Source organism: Macaca thibetana, chromosome 9 (assembly GCF_024542745.1).
Source record: "Macaca thibetana thibetana isolate TM-01 chromosome 9, ASM2454274v1, whole genome shotgun sequence".
Classification (NCBI taxonomy): domain Eukaryota; kingdom Metazoa; phylum Chordata; class Mammalia; order Primates; family Cercopithecidae; genus Macaca; species Macaca thibetana.
Window position 1 is genome coordinate 123,049,485 of NC_065586.1, and position 24,693 is coordinate 123,074,177.

At 46.7% G+C, this 24,693-nt stretch overlaps 1 protein-coding gene across 1 annotated transcript in view; it reads left to right on the top strand.

Moving 5' to 3' along the window:
- Window positions 1-24,693, top strand: part of DOCK1 (dedicator of cytokinesis 1) — a 557,083-nt gene that overhangs the window by 86,272 nt on the left and 446,118 nt on the right. Inside the window, 6 exon segments of the mRNA XM_050803710.1 lie at window positions 2,308-2,443; window positions 3,646-3,803; window positions 4,911-4,992; window positions 5,744-5,879; window positions 15,239-15,311; window positions 18,737-18,879. Coding sequence (XP_050659667.1) covers window positions 2,308-2,443; window positions 3,646-3,803; window positions 4,911-4,992; window positions 5,744-5,879; window positions 15,239-15,311; window positions 18,737-18,879 — 728 coding nt within the window.

Here is a 24,693-nt window from a genome sequence, read left to right on the forward strand (position 1 = left end):
GACGTGCCCATACCAGAACTAATCATGCCTACACTAGAAGTGAGCACGCCGCCACGAACATTGGCCCTACCCACAGTAGTACTGACTCTATCCACGCATTACTGACCCCTGCCCACACCAGTACAAACCATGCCCACACCGTCTGACCCTGCCTCTACCAGCACGTTCCTAGGGCTAGTTCGGGGATAGGTTAAGGAGTAGTATTTGGGAGGGAGGAGCTTGCCTTGTTAGTGAGACATGTTACAAAGATAACTAATGAGACCTTAAAATGCTTTTTACATTTTCTCCAGATGTCTTTCTGTTGGTCTTGAGGCACCCCGCTTACACTGCAGCCACTGAGGCTGTTTTCATGCAGTGCAAAAGCCTCTATTTGTTTAAAGTCTGTTTACCCTGATGCTGTTGACAGGCCCCGTTGGTCCTCCTGCTTCACCGTCAGTGGAATTTGCTCAATAGATATTAAAAGGAAAAAATGAGTTTTCTGTATTTGCCTTCCCAGTGGTACAGTGCTTGAGCAAAACTCCAAAGACTAAATATGTTTGAGCTGCTGGCAGACTCATATCTGACTTTAAGGTGTGTGACCTCGAGACTCGAAGTCTCAGGGTAGTTTTTCTAAATGGAGCATTTATGGGCAATTCCACTTTCCTCTTTAATTTGTAACTATAAAGATGTTCTCTAATTGAAATTTATCATTCTTTTTTTTTTTGAGATGGAGTCTCGCTCTGTCGCCCAGGCTGGAGTGCAGTGGCCGGATCTCAGCTCACTGCAAGCTCCACGTCCTGGGTTTACTCCATTCTCCTGCCTCAGCCTCCTGAGTAGCTGGGACTACAGGCGCCCGCCACCTCGCCCAGCTAGTTTTTTTGTATTTTTTTAGTAGAGACGGGGTTTCACCGTGTTAGCCAGGATGGTCTCGATCTCCTGACTTCGTGATCTGCCCGTCTCAACCTCCCAAAGGAAATTTATCATTCTTTCAAATGACTCTCTTTCCTTTTTCATATTGTTAAAAAAGCCTGCCTCCATCGACTTGTTAATTACAGGAATATAAAATCCCAACGGCAGGGTAAGAGGCATCTACGGTTAAATTTCTGCCCTTAGACCTGCATGTTTTGTGAATGAGAAAGCCAGAACCTACTGCCAGATCACAACGCTTGATCTCTTTTGTTACACAACTGCCTGTGTTCTTTAAATAAAAACTGTGGTAAAAATCACCTTATAATTTTGTTGGATTTGAGGAATCAGAGACAATGTTCCCCAAAATATGTAATCTTATAGACTGGACAGATTTATTAGCCAGATGTTGCTTGTGTTTTTAGTTGGCGACTGCATTTAGCCATCTGGCCAGGAAGTTCCTTAACCTTGTTGTAGATAACGTCCATATGTTTGGTGTTCACATACAATAGAACATCTGTATTGAAAATCTTCCTGTGGCCTCATGTAAGGACTAGAAACTGACTCGAAGTAGAAGGGGAGACATGCAAGGGACCCTGCCGGGGTCAGTGGGGAGTAAATAAGGTGGTGGGTAGATCTCTCCTCCAAGTTTTTTTCCCTCTCTCCTTCCTCAACTCTGTGATGTTGTCACAACTGCCAGCTATGTGTTTGGGTTGATGGATGTATATGTGATTGCATATATATGTGAATATGTGTGTGTACATATGTAGTGTGCTTTAGGCTAGGTGTGCTGGCTCATGCCTGTAATCCCAACACTTTGGGAGGCCGCGGTGGGTGGATCACCTGAGGTCAGGAGTTGAGACCAGCCTGGCTAACATGGTGAAACCTCATCTCTACTAAAAATACAAAAAATTAGCCGGGTGTGGTGGCACACGCCTGTAATCCCAGCTACTTGGGAGGCTAAGGCAGGAGAATCTCTTGAACCTGGGAGCAGTGGTTGCAGTGAGCCGAGATTGTGCCACTGCACTGTAGCCTGGGCGACAAGAACAAGACTCTGTCTCAAAAAAAAAAAAAAAAAAGTATGCCTTCAAACTTTTCATATTTTACATAATAATTAGTAATACATACTTCACTTGGGCCTTGTAGATCTGTAAAACTTCTCATTGGAAGACAAAGCCACTGCTGATTGCAATGGAAGTAAAAATTGAGAATTTTTTTTTTTTTTTTTTTTTAACTTCTCCCGAGGTGACACATTTTGAGCTAAAGAGAGCAACCTCTGAGAATTTCATATTCCTAATATTTGTGGGCAAGCCTGACTTTCTAGGATGTTTTTACCTGCCCAGTTGCTGTGGTGGGAGTTGTGCTAGAAAATTCAACCTCCTTGGTCTATGTCTGTGAACTTCTAAATTCTTATTGTTCTAGAATTCTAGATTTGGACCTGGTGGTTAGAGATGAAGACGGGAATATTTTGGATCCAGAATTAACTAGCACGATTAGTCTCTTCAGAGCTCATGAAATAGCTTCTAAACAAGTGGAGGAAAGGTTACAAGAAGAAAAGGTAAGTTTGACTCTCTGTAATATGCCTTTTACATTTGGAACACGTTTTCTCAGTAATAGGTTTTCAACATTAGTAAAATATCAGTCAAGCCCAGAATTTTCACTAAGAAAGAACCTGAAAAGGAGTAGCTGCGGAGTGTGTGTCCTACAGCCATGAGTGGAACGGAGCCTGGTGGCACAGGATGTCACCCATGACATGAAAGGGGATTGGACAGCATTGTGTTTCATCTTAGGGGACAGGATCCTAATGATGTTGATTTTGTGTTCTCATCTGTCAAATGGGACACAAGACTTGATTCTGCATTTCCTCTCTGTTAATGGTAGGCAGGTTATGTATTCAAGCTCACTGAGGGCAGACAGCACATGTCTTACTGGTTTTTCATCTTCTGTGATCTTTAATGGTATCATATATTCATTAGCCTATTCTCTCCTTACTATAAGGAAGTGCCTGAGACTGGGTAATTTATAAAGAAAAGAGATTTAATTGGCTCATGGTTCTGCAGACTGTATAGGAAGGAGAGTGGCTTCTGGGGAGGCCTCAGGAATCTTACAATTATGGCGGAAGGCGAAGTGGGAGCCAGCACTTCACATGGGTAGAGCAGGAGGAAGAGAGAGGGTGTGCAGGGGTGCTACACGCTACGCTTTTAAACAACCAGATCTGTGAGAACTCACCATCATGAGGACAGCACTGAGGGGATGGTGCTAAACCATTCATGAACAATCCACCCCATGATCCAGTCACCTCCTACCTCCCATACACATACATACACACAGTAGATATTCAAAACTGATTGAATAATTGAATCATCTGTTAATTCAGTAAGTATTTACTGAGCATCTACTGTGTACCAAATGTTGAAGACATAATGATAAATGAGACAGATGTCCTTGGAGGGTTTAGTCTAATGAGGGAACAAAAAAATAACTACACATATAATAATTATTTTGATTTATTGGTTGGACACCTGAAAGTTTTGTATCTTCGAAAATAGCACAACAATTGCACGGGATACGATTTTTTTGTCTGTTGTGTGAATGCATGATTTCAGAATGTGCAGGGGAGATGAGAAGGTGACTGCACCAGTGGCTTTGCTGGGTTATGCCAATGAATTATTACCTTTTTCTATTCTGTAGGGAATAAAGAAAGCAAGTGTTAGTGATGAGCGTTGCTGGGGTTGACTTTCTGTTTCCTTCCATTCACAGTCTCAAAAGCAGAACATAGATATTAACAGACAAGCCAAGTTTGCTGCAACCCCTTCTCTGGCCTTGTTTGTGAACCTCAAAAACGTGGTTTGTAAAATAGGAGAAGATGCGGAAGTCCTCATGTCTCTGTATGATCCTGTGGAGTCCAAGTTCATCAGGTAGGTGAAATTTCTTGGCGGCTGTCTTTCCTCTTTGGTTGGTGTTAGGAACGTGGGATCAGAACCACTGACGCGCGCCATTCATGCCGAGAGGCCCCGGATGAATGGCTGCTGGACACGACCAAGCAGCCGAGCCAAGAGCTGTCTTGGACAGTGTGATGGCAGCCAGTTTGGGCTCTGGGTCAGGGTGAACCTTCTCGCGTGTAGATTGCTATTTGTTTGTAGAGTTATAGCAGTTGCAGGTACACTCTGGTCATATCTTAAGAGTGCAGCTGAAGATTGAAGTAATACTTTGTTTCCTAAGTTGTCTTCATAAGATTTTATGTACCCTGGTCCCTCAAATATCACTATTTCCATTTTTCAAAATTTGGTTTCTTTGAATGCCACTTCTGTGACTTTCATCCTGTTGTTTTTTCTGCAAGATGATTGACTGGAATGCATCATTTAGAATGGTGCCTGCCACATACAGACTGTCAATTAATATTTGTTAAATGAAAACACTGTAAGTCTGTTATTCCTGCTTAGCCTTCAGTATAACTTTCTCTTTGCCCAGATGGAAACACTGTGGTTCAATTATGTATGAATTGTGTGTGTGTGTCTGTGTATATGCTAAAACTCTAGGATCTTCACTTGTATTATTCAAAATTTGAAAACTTAGTGTATGAATGATACAGAAAAATATGAGTGGATTTTATTCTCACTTCTGGTAAAGACTTTGTTTCCTCTTGACATGGGATGCAGTTTTTATTTTACAGTGTATTTGGTTTGTCATAGGTTTTGAAATAAACATGCATTGTGCTGAATTTTATAGTATTGTCATTCTAAATGAACAAATAGGCTCTTAAAAAAAAACCAACTTAGAAATACCATTTGCAAGTAATTCCATTACAGTGACAACCCAAGACATCCCACATTAAAACTTGGCAGGGTTTTTCTGCTGTGGATGTTAATTGATGAGTAGCTGTATGTGATATTTTTGATATTTATAAACTCATAGTTGTCTGTATAGTGCACCTACGTGGTATTAATTATGAAGCAATGTGGATGTACATTTGGTACTCTTGTTATTTGGAAAATTAACTTGCTTTTATTTCTCCCTTTTTCAAGTGAAAACTACCTGGTTCGCTGGTCCAGTTCAGGATTACCTAAAGACATAGACAGATTACATAATTTGCGAGCTGTGTTTACTGTAAGTGCACGCAGAGATGTTTGGTTGAATTGGCCACCATTCTAATGACTACTTTTAGTGATTTCTCTCGGCCTTCCTGCCACACTAGAACATGGGTCCCTGGGATGCCTGTAGTATCGGTTAATTTAGTATTACTAAGTAGAGTGCCTTTCCAGAAATCTTTTGAGTCTCTAGCCACCCTTAGAATGACCGTGACAAAGATTTACCCCATTACCATGGAATGTGCCTCTTAAATGTGTATCTTTTTGTTTTTTGTTTTTTTTTCCTCCAGACGGAGTCTTGCTTTGTCACCCAGGCTGGAGTGCAATGGTGTGATCTCAGCTCACTGCAACCTACACCTCCTGGGTTCAAGCAATTCTCCTGCCTCAGCCTCCCGAGTAGCTGGGATTATAGGCACACACCACCACACCTGGCTAATTTTTTGTATTTTTAGTAGAGATGGGGTTTCCCCATGTTGGCCAGGCTGATCTCGAACTCCTGACCTCGTGATCCACCCTCCTTGGCCTCCCAAAGTGCTGGGATTACAGGTGTGAGCCACTGCACCCAGCCCTTAAATGTGTATCTTAAGCTCACTTAACAGTAATTGATTATTGTTATTAAATTCCTTTCTGTCATATGAATAACTGATTAAAATTATAAAAATGAGTCTGAGAAAAGAGTCTCAATCCATTTTTTTTTTACTGTCCTTTTCATTGGAACTTGCATTGAATAATGGTTCTCCAAAATAATTTATGGAAACTAATATTTCCAGGACCTCGGAAGCAAAGACCTGAAAAGGGAGAAAATCAGTTTTGTCTGTCAGATTGTTCGCGTGGGTCGCATGGAGCTGAGGGACAACAATACCAGGAAACTGACTTCGGGGTTGCGGCGACCTTTTGGAGTGGCTGGTAATCCATTTCTCTGTGTTTCCTTGAGAGTTTCAGATCTTCACAGTCACTTTCAAAAGAACCACTGCTGAATGTTGATTGGTCAATGGGCAGCTTTGATTTATAAGCTTTTCTGCTGGAGAGAAAAAATATATTTATTAGTTATTTTCATTGTGGCTTCCAGTTGACCTGCTAGGCTCGGGATGTTCTAGGCCTCAAGTTTCAGATGTAAATCATATATTTGGTTTTAAAATGGATCTCAATTTTCCCTGGGAGAGATCCTGACCCATATTCTCAGTCTGTAGGAAAGCCAGTCAGTGGAGGGTTTCAGGTCTTGGTGATGGACATCAGAATGGATTTGTGCAGGACAGTCAAAGCAACGAAGGGGAGGAAAGAAAGCAAACTGTGAAGAGGACGCAGTTAGCTTCATATTGGTGCGCTTCCTCCGCCACGTGGGTGCGCTTCCTCCGCCTCGTGGGTGCGCTTCCTCCGCCTCGTGGGTGCGCTTCCTCCGCCACGTGGGTGCGCTTCCTCCGCCTCGTGGGTGCGCTTCCTCCGCCACGTGGGTGCGCTTCCTCCGCCTCGTGGGTGCGCTTCCTCCGCCACGTGGGTGCGCTTCCTCCGCCTCGTGGGTGCGCTTCCTCCGCCACGTGGGTGCGCTTCCTCCGCCACCTGGGTGCGCTTCCTCCGCCACGTGGGTGCTCTTCCTCCGCCACGTGGGTGCGCTTCCTCCGCCTCGTGGGTGCGCTTCCTCCGCCACGCGGGTGCGCTTCCTCCGCCACGCGGGTGCGCTTCCTCCGCCTCGTGGGTGCGCTTCCTCCGCCTCGTGGGTGCGCTTCCTCCGCCTCGTGGGTGCGCTTCCTCCGCCACGCGGGTGCGCTTCCTCCGCCACGCGGGTGCGCTTCCTCCGCCACCTGGGTGCGCTTCCTCCGCCACGTGGGTGCTCTTCCTCCGCCACGTGGGTGCGCTTCCTCCGCCACGTGGGTGCGCTTCCTCCGCCATGTTGGTGCTCTGTTATTTTTGGTGACAGCACGAGGAATGTGAAAGACCAGTTATCTCTGTTGAGGAAAGATAAAGGCATACCAGGAAGTTCTAATTATTTGCCCTATTTCAATGTCACTCTCATTTTTCATAGTTTTGGGAAGTGGTTTTCTCTCTTTAATGGTTGCTACAATTTCATTACTTAGCACTCTGATATTTATTTTATGTTTGTGATTTTTGGGATTCATGTGAATATTCATGTGGGAAAGGTTCCTGATTCTTGACACACAGCTGGATTTTTTGTATGAACAGCCGTGGAAGACGTTCTTTGCCTTGGCTACCAGGAAACTCTGAACTTAGTCCATTCCCCCCCTGCCTTTTAAATAAACATTATTTTTAGAAAGGTTTTAGGTTCAAGCAAAATTGAACAGAAAATATAGACAGTTCCTATATATTTCTCCTTCCTTCCCCCTGCGTCCCCATTATCAATATCCCCCATAGATTGGTACATTGTTTGCAGTTGGTGAACCACATTGACACATCGTCGTCCTGTGAAGTCCATAGTTTACATTAGTGTTCATTCTTGATGTTGTGCCTTGTGTGGGTTTCGACAGTTGAATAATACTGTATATTCCCCATTGTAGTGCCACTGGGTAGCTTCACCATCCTAAAATTCCTATGTGCTCTGCCTGGAATTTTTGGAAAAATATTTCAAGTCATTTAAATGATTTACTATATCATAAGAAGTAAGCCATAGCAGTGATATAGACATAATGAGAGCAGCATATTAATTCAGTTTACTTGAATTCAGTTTACCCATAGAGCTAACTAACGGAGTGTTCCAATGATTTTACCATTTGTGAGTGAAATGGTGAGGGTGAGGTTTTCTTTCTGAAGTCCCCACAACCTTGGGCTGGGGAAATCCTTTTGCATTTTCATCTCTCTGTCTTTTTGTTTTTAAGAGACAGAGTCTAACTCTGTCACCCAGGCTGTGTGATCACAGCTCACTGCTGCCCTGACCTCCTGGGCTCAAGTGATCCTCCTGCCTCAGCTTCCTGAGTAACTGGGACCACAGGCGCGCCCCCTCATGCCCTGCTAACATTTTCATCTCATGACTGGAATACATACTTGAAAATTGCCCCTCTATTTGTCAGAGCCTGTAGCATCTTTTACATGTAATCTAGTGTTATATTTAATTACCTGTCATTTTCCAGGATTTTTTTTTTTTCTTTTCCATCTTGATGGTAGTTTTAAGAAAATATTTAATTTTTGTCTCAGACATAATTGGCTCCATTTGAGCAATCAGAGACATTTTTGATAACACACGGAAGTCGCTCCTCTTTTCAACAGCAGACCTACAGATTCTCTGGTTATTAGATTACAAGATGGATTATGTCATAAGTGCCTACGAATGCGTAGTTGTATTTCTTAAAGGTGAAATCTAGACCACAGGCTGACAGTTTTTACCTTCTTTTGATTAAAATTTTTGGAATTTAAAAATTTGGAATATTTTTCAGTTTTCATTGGATTGACAGTCCATGAAGGTCTAGGTACTAATGGATGGAGAGGCTGATGGGCATGGGCTCAGCTGACACCACTGTGGCCTTTCACTGTTTCTCACATGCTCACTTACGCTTGCTTGGTGGGGTCTAGAGTTAGGTTGGGCCCCCCAGCTCCTGGAGTTCTCCATGAATTACGGAAGCCCAGGTTATTCACTGGGGTAAAGCGGGCACCTGGGACATAGTTCCTTGTTTCTGGAGCCCCCACCTGTGTAGTGTTGGCTGAGACACTACATCTGGTCACTGGAGTTTGGATCCCTGGCTGTGCGGCCACCAGGGACTTCTGTCCCCTGATATCTGCTGACCACACGGACACCCCCTGTGGTCCCTGGTTCCTCCTGTCGGAACTGGTCTCTGGTTCCTTCCTTTCCTGTCTTGTGTCCCTGGCACCCACTGATATTGGGGCTTCTGAAAGCCCACCTGGGGCCAAGTTCTACCCTTGTCGTTTTGCTCGTGAATTCTCTGGAGTGTGGCTTCTTCTTGCTGCTCTGCTCTGACTGGCACATGGGGTGTCCCCCCTCATTTTGGGGTTGCAAAGAACCTGTGTGAACCTGCATGAACCTGCACGAACCTGCGTGAACCTATGTGAACCTCTGTGAACGTGTGTGAACCTGTGTGAATCTGCGTGAACCTGCGTGAACCTGTGTGAACCTTTCTGAACCTGCGTGACGCTGTGTGAACCTGCGTGAACTTGTGTGAACCTTTCTGAACCTGTGCGAACCTCTGTGAACATACGTGAACCTGCGTGAACCTTTCCGAACCTGCATGAACCTGTGTGAACCTGCGTGAACTTGTGTGAACCTTTCTGGAACCTATGTGAACCTGTGTGAACCTCTGAACATGCATGAACCTGTGTGAACCTGCGTGAACCTCTGTGAACATGCATGAACCTGTGTGAACCTGCATGAACCTTTCTGAACCTGTGTGAACTTGTGTGAACCTGCGTGAACCTGTGGGAACCTGCGTGAACCTGTGTGAACCTTTCTGAACCAGTGTGAACCTGCGTGATCCTGCATGAACCTGTGTGAACCTGTATGAACCTGTGTGAACCTGTTTGAACCTGTGTGAACCTGCACGAACCTGTGTGAAGTGCTTCAGAGATACCCATAGGCTTTTGTTTTCCTCTGTGGGAAGATTTCAGGCCTGCAGCTGTTAATGTTGGGTTTCCAGGTCCTTTGAGTTCTCTGTCCTTTCTGGTGTCACAGTTGCTCAGCAGTTGCTGGTTTGCCTAGCTCCACTGCATGCCCTGAGTGGGGATGTCGTGTTCATGCCTCAGTCCCAAGCTCTGAGCACTGAGTCTTTGTGGCCTCTGTGCTCACTCCAGAGGGGCCAGCTTTCCTAGACCTGCTCAGTTGGTGTGTGATTGTACATTGCAAGTAAGAATCTGGCTGGGTGCAGTGGCTCACACCTGTAATCCCAGCAATGTGGGAGGCCGAGGTGGGTGGATCACCTGAGGTTGGGTGTTTTGAGACCAGCCTGGCCAACATGATAAAACCCCATCTCTATGAAAAATAAAACAATTATCCAGGCATGGTGCATGCCTGTAGTCCCAGCTACTCAGGAGGCTAGGGAGAAGAGTTGCTTGAACCTGGGAGGACGAGGTTGCAGTGAGCTAAGATTGTGTCACCGTACTCCAGCCTGGGGAACGGGGCGAGACTGTGTGTCTCTCTCTCTCACACACACACACACACACACACACACAGGGCCGGTGCAGTGGCTCCCACCTCTAATCCCAGAACTTTGGGAGGCCGAGGCAGGCTGATAACGAGGTTAGGAGTTCGGAACCAGCCTGGCCAGCATGGTGAAACCCTGTCTCTACTAAACATACAAAAAAGTTAATTGGGCGTGGTGGCAGGTGCCGGTAATCCCAGCTACTCAGGAGGGAGGCAGGAGAATTGCTTGAACTGGGGAGGCGGAGGTTCCAGTGAGCCAAGATCACGCCAGGGTGACAGGGCGAGACTCTGTCTCAAAAAAAAAAAAAAAAAGTAAAGACCTGATCATTCTGCTTGTGGAATTTCCAGTTTCCTACTAGAAACTCTTCTCTGAGACATTTCATTATGTGATCTATGTAAATTTTTGGCACAAAAAGTAAGTATCTTAATGCAGTGGTTCTCAATCCTAACTGAATATGAGAAAAATCTTGCAAGCTTTCAGTAAAAATTCTTGGTCAGATGCTGTGGTTCATGCCTGTAATCCTAGCACTTTGGGAGGCTGAGGCAGGCAGATTGCTTGGGCCCAGGCATTCAAGACCAGCCTGGCAACATGACGAAACCTTGTCTCTACTAAAAATTACAAAAGTTAGCTGGGCGCTTGGTGGCACTCACCTGTGGTCCCAGCTACTCGAGAGGCTGAGGTGGGAGGATCACCAGAACCCAGGGCGGTCCAGACTGCAAATAAGCCATGATCGTGCTGTTGTACTCCAGCCTGGGCTACAGTCAGATCCTGCAACCCCACTCCCAAAAAGAAAAAATTGTTGCACAGGCCACACTCCTGTCCAGTTAAACCAGAATCTCTGCTTTAACCAAAATCACTTGTTTGTCACTATGGGCCACTCAGTGACTGGCAGTTTGCTGCCACCAGACCACCTGCCCCCCGCCCCCCCGCCCTGCCCTGCTTATCACGTGGTGGCGTCCAGCACATCTGGGGAATTTTTTTAAATAGGATTTGCTTCTAACTTATTCATTGTGTCGTCCAACCAGATGTTCTCTTTGTTACTGAGAAAGGACACTCGGTCGGGTGCAGTGGCTCACACCTGTAATCCCAGCACTTTGGGAGGCCAAAGTGGGTGGATTGCTTGAGTCCAGCAGTTTGAGACCAGCCTGGGCGATATGGTGAAACCCCATCTTTACCAAAAAAAAAAAAAAAAACACACACAAAGATTAGCCAGTCATGGTGGCTCATGCTTGGGGTGGCCAAGGCAGGAGGACTGCCTGAACTTGGGAGGTTGAGGTTGCTGTGATCCATGAGTGTACCGCTGCACTCCAACCTAGGCGACAGAGCGAGACACTGTCTCAAAAAAAAAAAAAAAAAAAGAAGGGATAGAAGGGTTGCTTCCCACATCTAAGAAGGTTGATCAACATTTTGGTAATCGTATTCTGCCTGTTCGTATGCAACTTCAGTTTCCACATGCAAATTTAATTTTGAGGCTTTCTTTAGAATGACTTCTGCATGTCTGTGTCAGCAGAGTTCAGTTCCTCAAAATGAGAAAAGTGTTCATGGGCCTTTAAGGCGACAGTTCTTAGTCTTTGGTTGAAAATAATGGGTCACATTTCTGTTTTTTAACCTTTTTATAATGTAACCTTTTCTATCTCTTTCTAAAAGATAGAAAATTGTAAAAATAATGGAAATTTTATGGAAAAGTGTAGTTAAATAAATTATCCATAGTTTTACATAGCCGGGGTAGTACCTCATGTTTATTCTGATATGTTTGTTTCCAAATTTTTTTTTCTGTGTGTGGCATATGATTTTTAAATACAATATCACATCCTACCATGTGTTCGTTTATTTACTGATGGATTTTCAATGTCTTTTTAGTCCCTTTTTTGCCATCTTAACCACTTTTAGGTGTGCAGTTCAGTAGTATGTTTGCACTGCGTATACTTTTATCTTTCTAACAAACGTAGCATTATCTTATGAACATGTCATTTTATTAAGTGTTATTCAAAAATTCGGCTTCTCAGTGTCTGCAGCCTGTAGCCCTGTGATTGCAGCAGGCCTTTGCTTTGGGCTCTGAGGGTATCTCAGCCTTGCGGTGTAGCTACGCAGTGAGCATCCTGGAGCTTAAAGCATCCCACCCGTGCCTGTTTGCAGGGCAGCCTCTGCAGCGCAGTTGCTGACTCGCAGGGTGTGGGGGTCCATTTGCCGCGAGCAAGTCGTCCTGATGCAGCCCCACCAGCGGGGCTGAGCCGTCAGCCCCTCTCCCTGCAAGACGTTTCTCACCTCCCGCCTTCTGCTCTCCTGCCTTTGCTGGCCCTGTGCCTCCATCACTCTTGTCCTGACACCACTGCCTCCTTCCTTCTCCTGCCCGCTGAATTCCAGCATCATGCGGTGCCGTGTGTCTGCCCGGCCTCTCCCTCACAGAGCTGCACTGACTTCAGCTGGACTCTGTCTTTTCACCATCCTCTTACCTGAATGTGGAGACCCTGGGCTGGCTGTTTGGGGGAGTTTTCCCCCCAAGACCTTTATTTCCTCCTTTGGTGTCAGGGACATCTTGTCCAAACTGCAGGGAGCACTCCCTCCACATGGGGCTGTGTGCGGGAGAGCAGGCAGGAGAGTGTTTGGGAAGCGCCATGAGCAGTGATGACTGGTGACGTCCAGGCCTTCTCCTCGAGGCTCAGAATGGGTGTGGGAAGCGCAATGAGCAGTGATGACTGGTGACGTCCAGGCCTTCTCCTCGAGGCTCAGGATGGGTGCGGGAAGCGCCATGAGCAGTGATGACTGGTGACGTCCAGGCCTTCTCCTCGAGGCTCAGGATGGGTGCGGGAAGCGCCATGAGCAGTGATGACTGGTGACGTCCAGGCCTTCTCCTCGAGGCTCAGGATGGGTGCGGGAAGCACCATGAGCAGTGATGACTGGTGACGTCCAGGCCTTCTCCTCGAGGCTCAGGATGGGTGCGGGAAGCACCATGAGCAGTGATGACTGGTGACGTCCAGGCCTTCTCCTCGAGGCTCAGGATGGGTGCGGGAAGCGCCATGAGCAGTGATGACTGGTGACGTCCAGGCCTTCTCCTCGAGGATCAGGATGGGTGCGGGACTCGGGCTGTTTTCCACCTGTGGGTGCTCAGGCTCTGCTTGCGTTTCCTGCTTGTTTGCTGCCTTCCTGCACATGGTCCTGTGTTCCAGGGCTGGGCACTGGGGATGTGGCAAGGGAGTCCCATGGTCAGCCAGTGAGATGAGTCCCATGGCAGAGAGGGGCTCTGCAGGCACCCAGCAAGGCCACCCAGGACCAGCTGGCATGTGAGGGCTGGCTTGCCCGGGTCAGACCACCTTGGTTCTGGCTCATAGTGGGCTGCTGCCCAAATGAGTTAATGAAGGATGCTGAACTGGTGGTCTCAGGTGTCTTGGAAAAAGGTAAAAAGGTGGGTGCTTTCCACAGTCGCATGTGGTAAAAAGCAGTCGCATGTGGGTCAGTCAACCCCAAGAGTGGTGGAAGCTGGTAAAGTCTTCCCCCAGGCCAGGTGAGGGCCGGTGTCCAGACCATGCATCTTCTGAGCAGCTGTCATTTGATGTTCCAAGGTATTTGGGATTCTTTGACCTGTATCTGCAAACACAGCTGTGGGCTCTTAGCTCTTTGAGTCCCCTTGGTTCAGTGGAGTGTGGGTGTCGTCCCTTAGGACACAATACTGAGGCCCGTGGGCTCCACCAGGGCAAGCAGGGGATGAGAATTCTGCTTTTTTGGTTCTACATGTCCCTCCCCCTTTTTGGAGGGTGGTGATGGTGATGGTAGAAAGGAAAAATCTCAATGTATGATTACTCGTGTATTGGACAAAGTATATTTAGACTCATCCTCTTACCTGAACATAGAGACCCTGGGCTACAGAGACCCTTCTGGGGAAGGGTCTTGTGCAAAGAAAATAAACAAGGCATCTTCCTCTCTTTTCTTAAGTCCGGCGTGGCGGTTGAGCAGTAGCAGAGACAGGGAAAGTGACCAGGGCCATCTGGGGTTATTCTTGGATTTTCTTGTTCTGTCATGACCAAGGGCAAAAGGAATTGTTTGAAAGGTAGACAGTGTGTCTGGGTTTACTCCTGAGTGTAATCAGGGGATGTCTTTTTAACACAAGAACATTGCAAAGGATATTAGCCTTTCTTGTGATGTTAGCAAGCCTGGACCTCCCAGGGGGATGTGTTTGTGAAGGCAGTTTAATAGTATTGAAAGAGTTTGGTCTTGGAGACTTTCTAGCTGTAGACTTTTGAGCGTGCTTGTTCATGCCTGTCTTTGAGCCTCAGTTTCTCATCAGTATGGTAGGTAACTCTGAGGATTTGCCTTGAAGTGTCCTCTTGTAAGAGCATCGACAGATACCAGCATGTGGTGGGTGCTTGGGAAATGGTAGCTACTTGTTTGCTTAATTGTTTGGGGGAATGCACTAACGTGAGGCTTCAGAACAGTGCTGGCCAGCATGGTAACCACTGGTCACATGTGACTAGTTAAATTTAAATTAAATGAATGAAGTAAAAGTAAGTTTTCAGTTCCTCCATCATGCTTTCTACATTTTTTTCTTTTGTTTTGTGGCAGGGTCTCTGTCATTCAGGCTGGAGGGCAGTGGTGTGAATTCTGCTCACTGCATCCTCCACCTCCTGGGCCCAAGCAAGTCTCCCATCTCAGCCTTCTGAGTAGCTGGGACTACGGGTGCACACCACTATGCCTGGATAATTTTTGTATTTTTTGTAGAGATAGGGGTTTTGTCATGTTGCCCAGGCTGGTCTTGAACTCCTGGGCTCAAGCAATCTGCTCACCTTGGTCTCCCAAAGTGCTGGGATTACAGATGTGAGCCACTGCGCCCGGCCTGTGCTGTCACATTTTTGTTACTCATTGTTATGGAACATTTTCCATCATCACAGAAAGTTGTATTGGACAGGGCAGCTCTAGGGTGACAGTTGGATAATAGGCAAAGGAAATTATTAAATGGAACTCTGCCATTTGAGCCCCACTTCCATTTGGGCCAGCGTTTTCTGATAACTTAATTTGTCTTTCAAGCATGGACATAATTTAGACTTGACGATGAGAAAACAGCTTTTGCTGTTGTTTGCTAGAAGATATTCTGATGTTCCTTTGTTTGTTTGTTTGTGTTCTGTGATTATAGCATTTAAGCCAAAACAATCTCTGTTCTCTTTTTGTCTCCAGTGATGGATGTAACAGATATAATAAATGGAAAAGTAGACGACGAAGATAAGCAGCATTTCATTCCTTTTCAGCCGTAAGTATGGAGCAATTCAAGTACTTAGCCAGATATAATGTGGAAAACATAGGCTTGTAATAGTTATCTTTATAATTAAATAGATAAACCTAAGAAAGAATTGATTATTTTATAAGTATGAAAAACCTCTTTAGTCACTGCTGTAGTACATGGAATTTTTTTGTAGCCGTAAGAATCCTGGGTCAAAGTTTGTTTATGGTCCTGGAAGTAGAAGATTTTACCTGCCTGATCATGTAGAAGGCACAGAATTATGACTCTTCTCTGAGCCTGAACGTTTCTTTACATAATTGATTTATTCTAGTAGCTATTTGTAGTTTCAAAGCACAATACTTCCAAATTCATCATAGAAGGTTGCTGTGTTTAAAATAGAAAACCAAACAAAATTATGATGAATTATTTTAAAGCGGGAAATAATGCTTTAAAGCATAGAATCATGCTGCTGATTTTTGTTTCTTGGTTTTTGCTTAGAGTGGAGCATATCTGTGCTCGTTTTTCGGCTTTCTCTAGTTCTGACTTGAAGTCTTTAAAGAGGCACAGAAGCTGAGAAAAAGCTCTTGGAGGAGATTCATTAAATTGATTATCTGATTTGTGGGTAGAACCCAGGGAACTGGTGGAAAGAATTGGCATTTATTTCCCTCGTGTGGAAGCAAGAGTGTACCCAGATGATTGTCGTTGGCCACTTAAGGGCACTCCTACTCCTCACAGAGGAGGAGAGAAAAGGAATCCAAACGGTTGAGGTGAATTGTAAGAGACGGCTTTTCCTCCTGGCTGTGGGGTTGGGGGGCGATGTTAGGGGAGAGTGCGTGGTAAGGGTGGTCCCCTGCCATAGTGCTCTGCAGTTTTACTTTTCCCTCATTTCTCTTCTTAATCGATTTCAGACTTGAAACACATTTTTAGATTTTAGAAATGTTACTGTTTTCAGCTGTTGGCTGAAGGGTTTCGGAGGCGGGTAGTAATTGGGTGGCTGAAGGAGTCCTGTCCTTGGGGGTCCGGAGATGTGAGGTTGGCTTCCCTCTGCCCCATGCATCCTTGGTGATGGGCCACCGCACTCAACCCCACCCGACTCCTCTGGGACTTGAGTGCCACTGGCTAGGACAGGAAGAGTATGACTTTCTTTGCAGGCAGGCGATCTGGTCAGGTGGCACCCTAAAGCTTTTTGTACAGCTCAGTAGGAGATTTTGCTGTCTTCCTGTCATAAGAATAACAGCAAACCCTGCGTTATTGAACTGGGAGTCAGGGTTAAGTTATATGTATCTCACCATGCACCACTAGAGGCAGAGGTCTCTTTGTGGCTTAAATGCTTTAGGTTTACTCTCCTGTCCAGTGTGGTAACCAGTAGCTCCATGTGGCTATTTAAAATACTTAAAATGAGCTGGGCACAGTGGCTCACGCCTGTAATCCCAGCACTTTGGGAGGTTGAGGCAGGAGGATCACCTGAGGGTCAGGAGTTCGAGACCAGCCTGGCCAACATGGCAAAACCCCATAACTACTAAAAATACAAAAATTAGTCGGGCGTGGTGGCAGGCGCCTGTAATCCCAGCTACTTGGGAGACTGAGGCAGGAGAATCGCTTGAACCCGGGAGGCACAGGTTGCAATGAGCCGAGATCACGCCACAGAACTCCAGCCTGGGTGACAGAGGGAGATTCTGTCTCAAAAATAATAATAATAATAATTAGAATGAAGTAGCATTAAACATTGAGTTCTTCGGTCACATTGGTCCTGTTTCAAGTGTTCAGCAGGAGAGGAGGCCAGTGGCACCGTCCTGGGCCGTACGTACACAGCACGTCTCCACCACTGCAGAAAGCTCTGCTGGATAATGTTGTTTTGTCGTCCCACCCAGTGAGGAGAGTTTATAAAAGGAACGCAGTGCTGCAGAATCTGGAAGTTTCCTTAGCAAACAAGGGGAACAGTATCATGGAACGTGGGCAGATATTGAGGTCATAAATAAAATACACCTTTGTAAAATTATAATATTAAATTGCCTCATTCTCTCGTGAGAAATAATGCAGCCCCTACTGTTTTGAATGCTGTATTATGTATTAGACCTCAGAGGTTCTTGATGCCCAGATGTACCACTAAGTTGAAATTACCTGTTGCCTGCTAGTGTCCTCTGTGAAAAGTCAAAAAAAAAAAAAAAAAAAAAAAAAGGAAAGAAAAATCCCAAAACAAACAAACCCAACTTGAGGGATTGTTTGAAAAGTTAGGGAGGTTATTAGTTTTAGATTCACTGATTTTCACAGAACATGTTATGAGTTGTTTGAGATTGCCTGTGCTTTGCTGCCATCTTTTTCTATCTTGTAGTGGAATGTCCACTTGGAAAATACATTATTCCATGTGTACCTCTTATGTAATTTGTGACTCCGTGCTCCATTAAAGGAAGACTAATAGATGAATATTTGCAGTGTTAGAAACAAAAGAACAGCATGATTTTTAATAGCAAAATAAGCAATGAAACCAGTTCTTTGGGAAATGTCATGCTAATGAAACCGTTTTTTGCTCCATTAAAACTGATTTATTATCTCACAGGGTTGGTTTTAGGGAAGGAAGCACATTGCACATCTCCCTTCCTCCCTGTCTTTTTTAACTTGGTGAAGTAAATGACAACAGTCTTCAGTTCCCTTGAGTCTTGTGGCTCCAGTGATGGATAGCACTGTCCTTGTTCCCAGGATTGATTTTAAACATTATGGCCATGCTGTCTATTTTCTTGTTCATTTCATAGCGCACTTTGCTGTGCTACATGGTATTTCTATTTGGGCATATGCTACCTGTTTTCAGCTAGTCTCTCGTATAGCACAGCATCTGTGATAGGCTCCTGATTCACGGACCCTGAAAATATGAGTGGTCTGTGTTCATAATGGCGCCACACATGAGAATAGGTCGTGGTGTTCTCCAAACATGGTGCCATTCTTCTCACATGTAGTCATTTTAGGGTCTATTGTGTACATAGTCCAAGAGAGTAGAGTAGAAAGCCTTTGCAAGCAGTTAGGTTCCTAATCTCGATTTTGCGTTTCCCTTTAGATCACCTGCCCCTTGACTTATGCTATGTTCAGAATTATTGAAATTGGAGGAATGGCCATAAACATTCTTTGGGATTAAATGCCTTTCACCCATGTGGCTTTCAGACAAGCTCCTTTTTTTAAACACAAGCGTCTGATGGAGACGCAGTGGAGGCCTGGTGCACGTTTATTTCCTGGGGAGAGGGTTGCCCTCGTTTGCTCTGTTCCCTCTCATGGTTCAGCATTTTCCTGATCAATGCTTTTCCCTGTTTCTCTTGTCACCTCTCCCATCCTTTGTCGTGCGTTGACTCATGATGCCTCCCTCTCACACTCGGTGACGATGATCTCTTATGTTCCCTTGTTACCGTGACCCATGGGTCTCTGTGCCCCTTTGTCTCCTGTGGTCTTGGTCGTCCCGTGCCCTCCAGGCTCGCGTTGGACGACGCCATTCGACACAAGCCGCTGAACATGTCATCCCGTTTTTCACCCAGGGTGGCAGGGGAGAATGACTTCCTTCAGACTGTTATAAACAAAGTCATCGCTGCCAAAGAAGTCAACCACAAGGGGCAGGGTACGTATTTTCCTATTTTGTTTCCATCAGTGTGTATTTGCATGCGTTTGGGACAGTGCTGTCTGGGTTGCGTTTTAGTTTGATGTTGATCATGATGGTGTGAAGATGGTGACGGTGACAGTGGTCCTGGTGGAGAATGTGTGTGACGGTCGCCCCCATGTACGGTGCACGACGGTTTTCTGGCACATCACCTTTGTGAACATTGCTGAGAGCCCGCTCCTGGATGGAGAGTGGGGTCGGATTAGATGTTCAGAGGAACGTGCAGGCGGTAGGCGTAACTCCCCTCTGCCCATGTTGTGTGCTAATTACTGCCTGTTCTGGGGCTCCCCTGCTGGTCCCCCTAAGAAGGTGACTTCATTTGTGCAGACTTGCTCCCCTGAGTTCTGTCATTTAAGTGATTTCTCCTCCCCTACCCCCCGCCTCACACTCACCGTTTTTAATCCTGCACTGACACGTTCCCGAGCAGCTGACCTGCTGCTGGCAGAAGGAATGAATCAATCACCTCGGGCTGGTGACAGTTGGCACTTGGCTGGCCAGGAGGGCTGCCAGGAAACAACTGTGACTGAGGCCCCGCCTCCAGCCCAGGGGGCAGTCACCTTCAGAACTTGACCGTCTCACTCCCTGATCCGTGCAGACTGGCCGTAAACGCAGTAGAGCTTAGGCGAACAGACCTGCTTCATCGTCCAGCTACCTTATGTCACTAGACTTTTAAAAAACAATTACCTTGATTCATTTCCCACTGTTCTAAAGGAGAATGTGAAATGAGCCTGAAGAATGTTATAGAGAATGAGCCTTCCTAGGGCTCTGCAGGGACCTCCAGCTTTCCTCTGGCGTGAACTACCCCTGTCTCTGGCAAACAGTAGCAGGACAAAAACCCCAACCCAGAACATTAATGAGATGTGGCCTCTGCAGACAGAGCAATTTTCAGCTGACCCAGGACCCATCTTCTCCTGAATTAACAGCCCTCCCTATTTGCACTTTAATTGAAAACCATAGGGAGGTCCAATTAGGGCTGTTTAGATCGGAGTCACTCTCCGGCTGGGGACACCATGCAAAGGTTGCCAGCCGATCCTTCAGTGCTTCGAGCTGGGGCTGCCCTGGGATCTCCAGTTTCTTTTGCAGTCATCAGAGTTTTGATAAACTTTTATTAGAGTCATTCAGGGAGAGTGGAGTTTGGTGTCAGGCCAGCAGGAAATCGCTGGGAAAGAGGACCCGAAGCCTGTCGCTGCCAGGCTCACTGGTGTGTGGCCAAGATCTTTGAAGCCAGAGAACCTTGGGCTGATGCCCAGGGGTCCAGTTCCTTCAGCTTCTGGGAGGAGTGGGCATTTCCAAGTCACAGTGAGAACCGAGGGACAAGAACAGTGATAGGGGATCACAGGTGACTTCCTGAATCAGAATGGCCTTAGGCAACATGACTAGTGCTTGTTTACCTTGAACCTGAATTTTCTCCAGGGCCCACTGGTGGGTGGAATTCAGGTCAGAGGTGAGCAATGTGGCCAGCGAGTGCAGCCGCACAGATCAGCCGCCGGGACTGCAGGGCGCTGCCCACCAGAGCTCATTTTATCACCAGCAGCCCAGGCTTAACCTGATCCTTGCTTGTCTGTCAAGTGACTGTTAGCGGTCCCAGGAGCAGAAGGGACATGGAGGAGATACTCATCTTCAGAGAGAGCCGCTGGATTTTTTCACCCCTCTGTCCACATGGGCCTCCTGTCTCTTGAGCTTACCACTTGGCCTTGGCCGATTTTTGGTTTATGCCAACATGTTTCCTCTTTACAATAGACACAATCCTGAATATTTAATCCAAATTATTCTGAACCTAGAGTTGTGGGACATTTTATGTGGACAGTGAGTTCATGAAGACTCCAGACATCTGGTTCTATTGTTGAGATAGAATGTATGCTAATCTTCTTTGTTTTTAGTTATTCTGGGTAAGCAAATGTCAACGCCAAATGCACTTTTTTTCTCCTGTGAGAAAGCATTCAAAACACAGGGTAATCAGGAACATTTAATTTCCATTTTTAAAGTGTGTGGTAATAAATTTAATTGTGTCACTAATGCATTAGTTTATGTATTAAGATATTTGAGCAGGCTGGCGTTTCTGAGAAAGGGTTTGAAATGCAGGATTTCTAATATTAAATGTTAGGTGTTCCATCCTCATGTCTTAACCTTTGACCTCTGTGAATGACCTCACCACATCCTGCAGTCCTTCAAAGAGCATCTTTCTGTTAGATTTATTTTGTGGACATTCATTCTCCAGGGAGGCTTTTGGACTCAGACTCCTGAGATTTGAGAAACTCTTAGCTGCATCCTGGTGTCCAGGGAAGACCAGCTCCCCGTCAGCCACGGTGCCGATTCCTCAGGCTCTTCTGTCAGGGTCTGGGCTTTGGTTTGCTCTCCTGGAGGCCAGGGCCAGGGGTTAGGGTGAGGAAGTGCCTGGCCCTTTGCAGATCTGTCTGCTTACCTATTCTGCAGGTCTGGAGCTGCTGTTAGCTCAGGGTGCTTTTGTGTGAATTAGAAAAAGGGGCCTCATCGGCCGGGCGCGGTGACTCACGCCTGTAATCCCAGCACTTTGGGAGGCCAAGGCGGGCAGATCACGAGGTCAGGAGATCAAGACCATCCTGGCTAACACGGTGAAACCCCATCTCTACTAAAAATACAAAAAAATTAGCCAGGCGTGGTGGCAGACACCTGTAGTCCCAGCTACTCAGGAGGCTGAGGCAGGAGAATGGCGTGAACCTGGGAGGCGGAGCTTGTAGTGAGCCGAGATGGCGCCACTGCACTCCAGCCTGGGCAACAGAGCAAGACTCTGTCTCAAAAAAAAAAAGAAAAAAAAAAAAAAAAAAAAGAAAAAGGGGCCTCATCAACTGGGTGAGTAGGAAGATAGTGCCAGGGCCTGTGGCTTGGTGAGCGAGTAGAGGCAGGATTTAGCTCCCACTTGCCTTTTGTGGTCAGTTGTCTAGTGAAATGCACATTCTGGGCAGTGGTACATGGGCTCCTGTCTGGGTGCCATCCCTGATACCTCTTTGGGGACCGCTTTCTATTGGTGGTTCTTCCTTCCTTCAAACTCTCCCTCCCACGATCTGGAATTTCATGTCTTAAAAAGAAAGGAAAAAGAAAAAAATATATTAAACAAAAAGGAAAGAAAAGAAACACCAAGAAACAGTCCTACCCTGAGTAATGCATCTGTCTCTGTGTATGTGGACTTTCTGGACTTCCTCTCTCATTCATCTTTGCCCTTCTGTGTCCCAGCATCGGCCCTCTCCCTGAGCGCCCCCGCCCCCGTCTCCCGCCAGGAGCCCTGTGGCTGCATGGGCATCCTCCCGTCCCAGTTTCCTGTTTGCCCTGTTACCTCTGACATCTCTGTCCCCTTGTGAGCTCTCAGAGTGGACCCTTCTGCCTCTCTTTGGGACTCTTCTTTCCTTCCCTACTATGGGTGCTTGCCTTTCAGGCAGCTCTGCCTGGAGCGGGTCTTCCTGTGCCAAGGAATGGTACCCCTGGGGCTTGCTAGTGGTTGTGCCTGCAAGGGGCACCGTCTCTGTAAGCTGCGCCTCCTCCTACCCCAACTCCCTGTGGTTCTGCTGGTTTGACTTCCACGCTGGTCCCCTTTCCCACCCTCCATAGTGGCGTTCACATCCTGGCAGCCAGCTGGGTTCATGCGGTGGCCGCCCTGCTGCCATTCCATCCTCACGGTGCTCTGTACTCCTGCCTATCCGTTCCCTGTTAGCCACAGGGTGTCAGGTCAGAGCCTAACTCTTGTTCCTGAGCCCCCCTCTGGAGGCCCCCCATCCTTCGGATAGACCACAGTCCCTGTCACCCCAGCCTCCCCACTGTCTTCCCATAGCATCTGGGGGCTCCACCTCCCTGGGGTGGGGACAGGTCTGCAGTTCTCTTGCTTCCTGCAGGTCTCAGCCCCGACATCCCTTGCTCCGTGACCCTTGAGACTGTGGTCCCAGGATGCCTTGCAGTGTGCTCAGGACTTCTCCCATGAGAACTTTGCGGTTGCATATTTCTCTAAGAGACCGTGGAGTTAGCGTCTGACCGTTGGCAATGGAAGCTAAACCCCTGGCCGGGGAGGTTGTGAGGGTCTGCCCTATGTCTGCAGTAGGGGCAGTGCCCTGTATTTGCATAGCACATAGTAGGTGCTCAGTAGCTACTTTTGAATAAATTAGAGGGACTCACTAGATAGCAAGAGGAAAGAGGGTTTCACCAGCTGGCAAAGAGCAAAACATCATCAGTGACTTTTGACTTCTCAGCTCCAAGTAATGTAAATCTGTGCAAAAGAGAACACCGTTTCCAGGATAGCGGATGTAGGAGTGGGCAGCCAGAGGACAGGGCGTGAGGTGCGGGACTGAATCAAGAAGAGGTGCTTCCGTCAGGAGCGTCGGGAGCAGCCTGAGGTGCTGGCACTGCTGACGGGCTGTCAGTTATCTCTCAGTGCTGCCCAGCAGGCAGGCTGCTGGAGGACAGGCCTGCGACTGTCTCAGTTCCTTCTACCCAGGGCAGGGCGCTGAGCTGAGGGTGATGGAGGGCGAGTCTTGCTCTCAAAGCATCTGGAGAGGGGACAGCTGCACACACACACAGAGACGGATACAGACACATGCACACACACAGATACACCACACACACACACACACACAGATACACCACACACATGCGCGCGCGCGCGCACACACACACAGCTACACGACAAACACAGATACACATACACAGATACACCACACACGCGTGCGCGCACACACACACAGATACACGACAAACACAGATACACATACACAGATACACCACACACGCGTGCGCGCGCACACACACACAGATACACGACAAACACAGATACACATACACAGATACACCACACACGCGTGCGCGCGCGCACACACACACAGATACACGACAAACACAGATACACATACACAGATACACCACACACGCGCGCGCGCGCACACACACACAGATACACGACAAACACAGATACACATACACAGATACACCACACACGCGTGCGCGCACACACACACAGATACACGACAAACACAGATACACATATACAGATACACCACACACGCGTGCGCGCACACACACACACAGATACACGACAAACACAGATACACATATACAGATACACTACACATGTGCACGCGCGCACACACACACAGATACACCACACACACACACAGATACACATACGCTGATACACCACACACACACACAGATACATCGCAAACACAAATACATATACACAGATACACCACACACACACACACATGCGCACAGATACATCACAAACACAGATACACATACACAGATACACCGTACACACAAACATAGATACACATACACAAATACACCACACACACACGCACACAGATACAGACACCACACACACATGCACATACACAAACATACACAGATACAGACACCACAAACACATACACACACACAGTTACAGACACCATAAACAGACACACACACACACCAGATACAGACACCACAAACACACACACAGATACACGACAAACACAGATACACATACATAGATATACCACACACACACACACACACACAGATATAGACACCATAAACACACACATGCACATACACAAACATACACAGATACAGACACCATAAACACATACACACACACAGTTACAGACACCATAAACACAGACACACACACACACCAGATACAGACACCACAAACACACACACAGATACACGACAAACACAGATACACATACATAGATATACCACACACACACACACACACAGATATAGACACCATAAACACACACATGCACATACACAAACATACACAGA